The sequence below is a fragment of the Montipora capricornis genome, chromosome 9 (assembly GCF_036669925.1).
Source record: "Montipora capricornis isolate CH-2021 chromosome 9, ASM3666992v2, whole genome shotgun sequence".
Lineage (NCBI taxonomy): Eukaryota > Metazoa > Cnidaria > Anthozoa > Scleractinia > Acroporidae > Montipora > Montipora capricornis.
The window spans coordinates 18,510,153-18,517,652 of NC_090891.1; the positions used below are offsets into that span (position 1 = coordinate 18,510,153).

General features: G+C 40.0%; 1 protein-coding gene across 1 annotated transcript in view; it reads left to right on the forward strand.

Moving 5' to 3' along the window:
- The window catches only part of LOC138015255 (protein KIBRA-like), a 22,407-nt gene extending 15,515 nt beyond the window's left edge, over window positions 1-6,892 (forward strand). Inside the window, exons 12-20 of the mRNA XM_068862221.1 lie at window positions 143-214; window positions 510-590; window positions 1,282-1,404; window positions 1,798-2,100; window positions 2,841-2,993; window positions 3,499-3,624; window positions 3,995-4,129; window positions 4,563-4,636; window positions 5,602-6,892. Coding sequence (XP_068718322.1) covers window positions 143-214; window positions 510-590; window positions 1,282-1,404; window positions 1,798-2,100; window positions 2,841-2,993; window positions 3,499-3,624; window positions 3,995-4,129; window positions 4,563-4,636; window positions 5,602-5,680 — 1,146 coding nt within the window. The 3' untranslated portion in view covers window positions 5,681-6,892. The remainder of the gene's footprint in view (window positions 1-142; window positions 215-509; window positions 591-1,281; window positions 1,405-1,797; window positions 2,101-2,840; window positions 2,994-3,498; window positions 3,625-3,994; window positions 4,130-4,562; window positions 4,637-5,601) is intronic.
- The last annotated feature ends 608 nt before the right edge of the window (window positions 6,893-7,500 follow it).

The following is a 7,500-nucleotide window of genomic DNA, read 5'->3' on the forward strand; positions in this document are numbered from 1 at the left end:
GGGTATTTTGCATCACATATTTTTGCAACTAATTGATGCCAAGATGTACTTGTAAACCCATTTGTTTTCCTAAATGTATGACTGCCAACCATCGTGGTAAGGAGACGCTCTGCTGTTTTTAATCAATTTTGTGTCTTTGCAGGGTAAGCTCACCACCAAGACACTGCAGGTTAATATCTTTGCAGTCAACAATTACGGTGTGGAGGAGCTTTTGGTAAGTTGCTTTATCAACTCTGTATCTCTCTGGAGGCGAGATCGAGGTGTTCCTTTCGGTCATACGCGTATGGGACTTTTTTTCTCGGAACATGCGATCGCGTGATGAGTTTCTGGCGTTGCGGAAATTGTACTTATCATCGTGATCCCCTTAACATCATGAGTATTATTTTTCATATTTTCCATTGTCGTTCCAACCATCATCATCATCATTATCAAGAACAACAACAACTACATCATTATTGCCACTGTGATTCACGTCTTCCTTCTTCTGATTGTTGCTTAATTTTTCTAAGGGTGGAGCACAAGTCAGCTTGGCGGATTTCAACGTCCAAACTCCTGTGCGATATCGTTGGTACAACCTTTTGAGCTGCGCGGTAGGTTTTGTTATCCCTTCCGCAAATCACATGATAAAGGCCTTTTTCCAATCCGAAAGAAAGTAGACCGCGAGAAGTTCAGTTACATACACTGAAAAGTTGAAGTCGTTGCAGTTGTGATCTAAATTAAGTTTGCATTTGCCCTGGGCGATCTGTTCTGCCCCTAAAATGTTTGGAGTGAATAAGGAATGAAGGAGTGAGACTGCGTGTCGATGCAGGAGTCAACGAAAACCGAAAATAGCAGATTTCACCACTTTGATTGCTTGCAAGTTAACCATAGGCTGTTTGGGCAAGAGTGGGAATTTTGCTGGAGAAAACTAAAACCAAAGCGATGAAACTACTACTGCAATTAAAAACAACACGCATCTTAATCACTCCCTAGTCTACTTAAGGCTTCGGAACAGGCGATGTGTTTTTAGGGTTTAGCCTTTAGGGTTTAGGCTTTAGGCTTCGGAACATGTGTTTTTAGAGTAGTTTTTGGTTTTGTAGTAGACCATGTATTTTAGTTAGTTTAATGCAAAGAATGCGGACATTAAAAGAAAAAAAGTTTTTGTAATTTTTAGGGTAGCTTTTTAGTTTCATAGTAGACCGTGTATTTTATTTACTATAGGATTCGGTTGGGTCCGCTTGTGCTAATGCTTTTTTCTAACGTTGGTACGATAACTCTAACTATGATTTATTTTGGTTGCAGTTCTTTCATTCTGCGGCTGCGAAATACCAACGCAAAAGCAGCGCAACAGCAGTTTCGATGAGTCCAGTGTCACCGGAAAGCGCGTCTGAGCCAAAACGTGGCAACTTTCGACCCAGCTCATGGGTATGTGTCTTGCCTTCTGTGGTCTTTTTTTTTTCACGTAGATTTAATGGGATCTACTAGCACACGTAATTACCCTTAAAATTGTGAGATGCACGGCAGTACTCTTTCGCTGTAATGGTATATTCGCATGTGCTGCCCATGGGCTGCTCACCGCCGTCCGCCTTTTTAACTAAGTTGCTAAAGCTACGGTGATTTAATTCAGAGATTGCGGATTCAAAGTACACCTTTTTCACAGACTTTCCTCATCCCAGTTAAAACTATGCTGCCTTGGTTTTTCAGCACTCGAAGTTACCCTATCAGCAGCTTAAGTCTTTCGGGTTTCCGCTAAGATGCTTTACCTACGGACAGGCGTGTTTCGGACCAATTCATATTCTCCTTTTTTGTTTGTAACAGTGCGAGGGCTCAACCTTAAGCCTTGAGTCAGCAGCTGGATTTGAGCGCATGCCCTGTAGATCTGTAAGCCAAGAGGCACTCAACGAGCCAGTGGAGAGCCTACCTGTTCGAAAACACACCTCAGGAAAGCCTGTACAAAGAGCGCAGTCGCAAGGTGATAGTGTTATCAGTGGTGGTTCTCTTCAGGATCGAGACAGCGACTTCGATCGGTCTCCAGTGGCTCGATCCAGACCCCCCTTGGCAAAGACAAAGTACTCTCGCAAGTTCTCCGATCCTCAGCCATTGGGATTGTTTCCTCACCAGGTAAGTTTTCTATAGTTCTATCAAAGCGTTCATCCTGCTCTCGAGCTCTTTAGTTTGAAAAAAAAAAAAAATTAAGAGGATTGGCTGCTGCTTGTGTTATAAGGTAAAACAGTATGCAAGAAATCAAACTAAATAGGGTTCGTCTTGACTGGAAATTTCTTGGGAAGGCTGTGTTCTATCTTAAAAACTCGTTCATATTTTATGAGAAAGTCGTGAAGAAGGTAAAGATATCTTTTGGGCATAGAGATTTCGGTTTGAAATTTTGGACAGTCTTCAAATTTATTTCCCGATCGGGAATTACAGTTCAGCTTTTTTTCCACTAACAATTTCCGGAGATTTCCTTGAATGGTTATCAACCTCGTTCAACCTGGGCCCCGAAGGCAGAAGAAATTTCGCTTTCGGTTTTCGGTTTCGGAGAGAAGTGACAAGCGGTATTATATATGTGTTCTCGATCATCCTTTCAAGCAAGTGAATCCATCATCTATCTCAGTACTGATCGATCCGATGGATGGATCGAAGTATCGATCTATCCAAGTATCGATCTATCCAATTATCGATCTATCCAATTATCGATCTATCCAAGTATCGATCTATCCTGTGGATGAAACTTAGATGAATGCCGAATAAATTGATGAATGATCGGATCGATCAATCGGTCAGTCATGCAGTCAGTCGATCAGTCAATTGTATTGATTGTTATATCCCAAAGATAGTAAAAGATGTTGTCTCTTTATTCTAAGGGAGAAGAAAATGAAGTGCCTATGATGCCCCTGAGCCATATGTCATATGATATAAACCTCAACCGCAGTAACTCCGATTGCACCACGCGCCAAACAGATCTCAGTCCCTTTGTGAGATTGTCAGTGGAGCGGACCAGCATGAGAAGAAAAAAGGTGATGCATATTCGTATTTTAGTTTTTTTCCACCGGCTACTCATTACACTACCCAGTTGAATTTCTAACAGCAGCGAAAAATAATCCTAGTATCACATACAGTAAGAAAGAGGGAAGCGCTCTCTTCGCCAACCACATACGGAACAGGCGCATTTTAATTGGCAAATAACGAATTGCGATGTTTTGTTCGATCTAGACATAACCTCCAACCTAGGTAGTGAAAGTGACAAAGCGTTGGCGCGAGTCACCCATTTTTCCAAAGGGAGTTGTGTCAGTCGCCAAGAAACACCTGCTCTGCCGTCCATGATGTATCCTAGGAGACGACTTCCCCTCAGTACACATCGACTTGTTTATTAAAAGACTTGTTTATTAATAGCAGGCTTTATTATTTCGCGAGAGATGTTAAACAAGGTCCTTCTTTACTTGAATTCACTTTTGACTGAAGTACGTGGTGTAATGCTAGATGTCTCGGCTGACCGGCGGGGTTGTTTTCATTTTTCTCCAGCGCCCGATGTCGTGGCAAGGAATTCAACAATATCAGCAACTTGTCCCTCATCTGGGAGAAGGTAGCAATAGATCAGCAACAGCCATGGACCTTGAATTTGATCTTGAAGCCTCGAGAGCTAAGCAGGTTGGTGATAAACGTTTCCATTGGCATCAGCCGCATTCCATTAAAGCTATTGACATTTTACAAAGAAGACTTTTTATGCAGATCTGGAAGAACGTTCATTGTTCTTAGTCTCGTTGTGTCGACGTCGAATATAAAGAAGAGTCACTCATTAGATAATATCCTTTTCAAAATTGGGTTTGATTTTACCTCTCAGTAATTGGCGGAGAAATTGGCGCAAGACTCGTGAGCCATTGATTACTTAGCGAAGTCTTTTCAAACCAAAGAAATTACAAAGTTCCTTTCGAGATTCTTCAACCAAAAGCAAAGATATCCATGTGGGAAATATATCCTTTTATCAATTGTTTTCTAACTTGCTTTTTACCCCTTTAAGGTACAAGTAAACGATGAAATCAGGAAGTTATCTCAACTCAAGAAGAGGATTGAGGAAGCCATAGACGGTGGATCGACAGAGATCCCAAAATGGCTTGAGGAAAGTGATGAATTTCAATCACTTCTGAGAGACGAGGTGAGTTCATTAATCGACTAATTCTCTTATCAGTTGATAGTGAATCTTTCTTTATATTCTTTACTTCGGTGAAGAATGGAATGATCCACAAGACATGACGTGACCTTTGATCTTAGATGTTCGGTGTCTGTTTTCTCTGTCCCCTGAAGTGACATGGGACAACTAAAAGAGGGGCTCTGAGAACGAGACTGTGTATGTCGCCTCCTTAGATTGTTTTGGACACTGGACAGGGATCTCGGGTCGCCTTATGGGTTGGTACTTTGTAAATTATACTTCCGTTCCTATCCTTTGTTACTTGGGCACTTAAGTTCTTACTTGGTCGTTGCCTTTAGCTAGCCTCTCACTTTATCGACATTTATGCCTGTGCTGTTTGTATCTCCTGTGTCAGGAAAGGATCGTCCGATTCACAAAGTAATTCTCTTTTAATTCGTAGGGCTTCAGAAGCTGGAATCCTCATGGTTATCGCGGTAGAAGCCCGTATTCGAGAAGAAGCCAGAAAACGCTGAGGTGAGATTTCTTTACCTGTTCTTTTCCCGCTTGCGTTTTTGATCAAACTCAATTCTGGTTTACTTGTTCGCACTGGTCAGCAAATGGATCTTCAAGTTTAGGGAAATTTTTGTTGCGGGAAATCCATGAAACTCGTTGTCTTAGAAAATTTGCGTGAATGTCAGAATCAGTCACAATGGTTCTGGAAATAGTAGCTATATCATTAAAGCCCGAGGCTGGTACTAAATTTTGCATTTATTCGATTAATTGAGTGAAGCTATGATTGTCGGGTTTCATTGACCGAGTCATATTATTTATCACTTACCCTTTGTTTGGATGTTTGGACGATTTAATGCCGTTTAGGCGCTTTTTCAATTTGACTGTTGAAGAGGTTTTAATCAAAATGTATGAAGGCACGTTCACCGTGATTAATTAAACAACTTGCTTTAGCTACAACCGCGTGCGAAAAGACACCGAGGCACCGTAAGTAATTTGGGCCTCAATGAGTGTCCATGAGGTTCTACTTTTATCCCCTATCGCTTCCCCCGGGAAGGTGCAAGAAATGTTAAGACCATACTCAAACGAATTGACGACCAACGACTGAGTATGGGCTGTTAAAAAGGTGGAGCGTTCTAAGCGCAATCAAACTGAACCGATGGAGGTATCCAATGATGAAAGGCAATTTATTCCGTCGGTAGCACTGTGCATCCTTTGGAACCCGTGTTGGCACGTTCGTGATTTGTAAATCCCACAGCAACACTACATACCTTGCAAAGGAAATAGGGCATTTCCGAGTTCATGTCTGCTTCCTCTTCAAAGCGAGCCTAACTGCAAAGCTTTTGTGATAGTAATTATTTCTACTTTACATATGAATAAAAACTAATTTCATAAGAAAAACGTCGCAGAGGAGGCAGACATGGTCGGAAATGGCCCATTGTGTACTATTAGATTGCTGAATTATAATTCTGTGTTTAATTCGTTTTCAGGGAAAGGCTTAATCCTCTTAATCCTTCAAAACCACCGAAGTCCTCTGCGAATCCAAATGATAGTGAACAGTGGGTTTAACGTCACAGCAGAAGCTAATTCTTAAAAGCCTGTGACAATTCAATCTAAGTACAAATGAAGAGCATTCGAGTCATCGATTCTACCGGATGGTTATATCTTTCTGGCGTTTCGTTCGAAATTAAATAGACTTAAAGAGGTTTTCAATTGAGTGTCGAAAGTAATTAGCGAATTGCTTTGGTTTTGAATTACTTCACTCAGTGATTGGTTCAAAGTTGTCGCGCCATTTTTTCAACCAATCAGAAGTGAAACCAAAACCAATCGTGGCTCGCGCGTGCACATTTTCCCGCGCTTTGTTGCGGCTACGTGTAATTACTTCGAGTTTTGATTGGTTTACTGGATTGTCTCCGTCCTTTTTGATTGGCCAAAGTAATTACTTTGGTTTTGGTTTTACGACACTCGATTGAAAGTCGCTCTAACTGTAGTACACAAAACAAGATCACCTTCAAGAAGTACAAATCAAGTTTTCTAATTTTGGCAAAAGAGAGCAACTACTCTTTAAAAGTCCTTTGATTGTTGTAAATTGTTTATAATCGTAGCCGTCTCTAGGACGCTTTTGTATTGGACTTCTTGTAGGAAGTTTTCCAACTATATTTGTAATCTGCGAATGTATGCATAAGTATACCTGCCTTTAATACAGGCGTTCAAAGCTTGGATAATTTTATCCCGACGAAATTAAAATCCCTTTTACTCTTTCGATATGAAACAGATCTCGCTATCGATTACGTATATGCTAACCTTTTCACAACCAATATCTGAAAGTTTATTCTCCTAACCAGTACCATAGATCTATTTCTTAAGTTGTAATGAGAATTTGGTGTTAGATCAAGATAATATCCCTTAGCTGATATTAATCTTCACTCTCAAAACCTGTCTTCTACCTGGTAGTATATTAAAATTGTAAGGAGAATTTATAAAGTACTGATCACTACTTGGATATGATACATCATTGGTTAGTAGAGTCTCCTATCTCTTACTCTTGTAATTTCTGAAAAAAATTGTATCCCAAATTTTGTTAATACATGGGATGTACATATTTATTTATTATCCGGACACCTATATACCATTTGTGAAAAATAGTATTTAATATATGACATTATATAGTCGAAAAAATCTCCAAGATGACCTAAGAGTCATTGAGTTTGCTATATAAATTTGTTCGTTTACATATAAACGAAGTATTGTAATAAAAGAGAAAGCATTATTTTGTACATTTCATGATTGTGTTTGTTTGCGATTCCTCAGGAGGCTAAGTTCTCCGTGATTAAGGACGGTGCCTACTAATTAATTCAAATTTATTTTTGCGCGGTTTATGGATTTGTGGGAAAAGCAGATATGTTAACAAGTGTTATTGAAATCGAAAAAGAGAATTGGGGGTAACCACGCATTTTTCAAAGATAACTGATCAACAATATTTGCAAAGAGCTTTAAAATACGAAACGATGTATGGCATTTTTTTCCAAGTTGAAGTTTAATTATCTCTGTTTTGGATAGTTTTAAACCGCGCATAAACATCCTTGTTTTAGTAAGCATCACCCACAGGAAACCCGAGTACCTGGAGATGCGCAGAACGTATGCGCAATAACAATAGTAGGCACTTACAACTCTGTCTCTTTGGCACTCTCTCACCGGAAAGAGTGGAACAGAGAAAGTCTGGGTCCGAGGATGCGCAATAAGCTAGTTCCAAGTTCCATAAACGCACATGCGTGCGTCATGATAAAAAAAAGAGTATTTATTAAAAATACAAAAAGATTCATATGCAAACTAGTTCGAATAATTCCCATAACCGAAGCAGAATTCAAACCAGGCGGGATACTAACTGA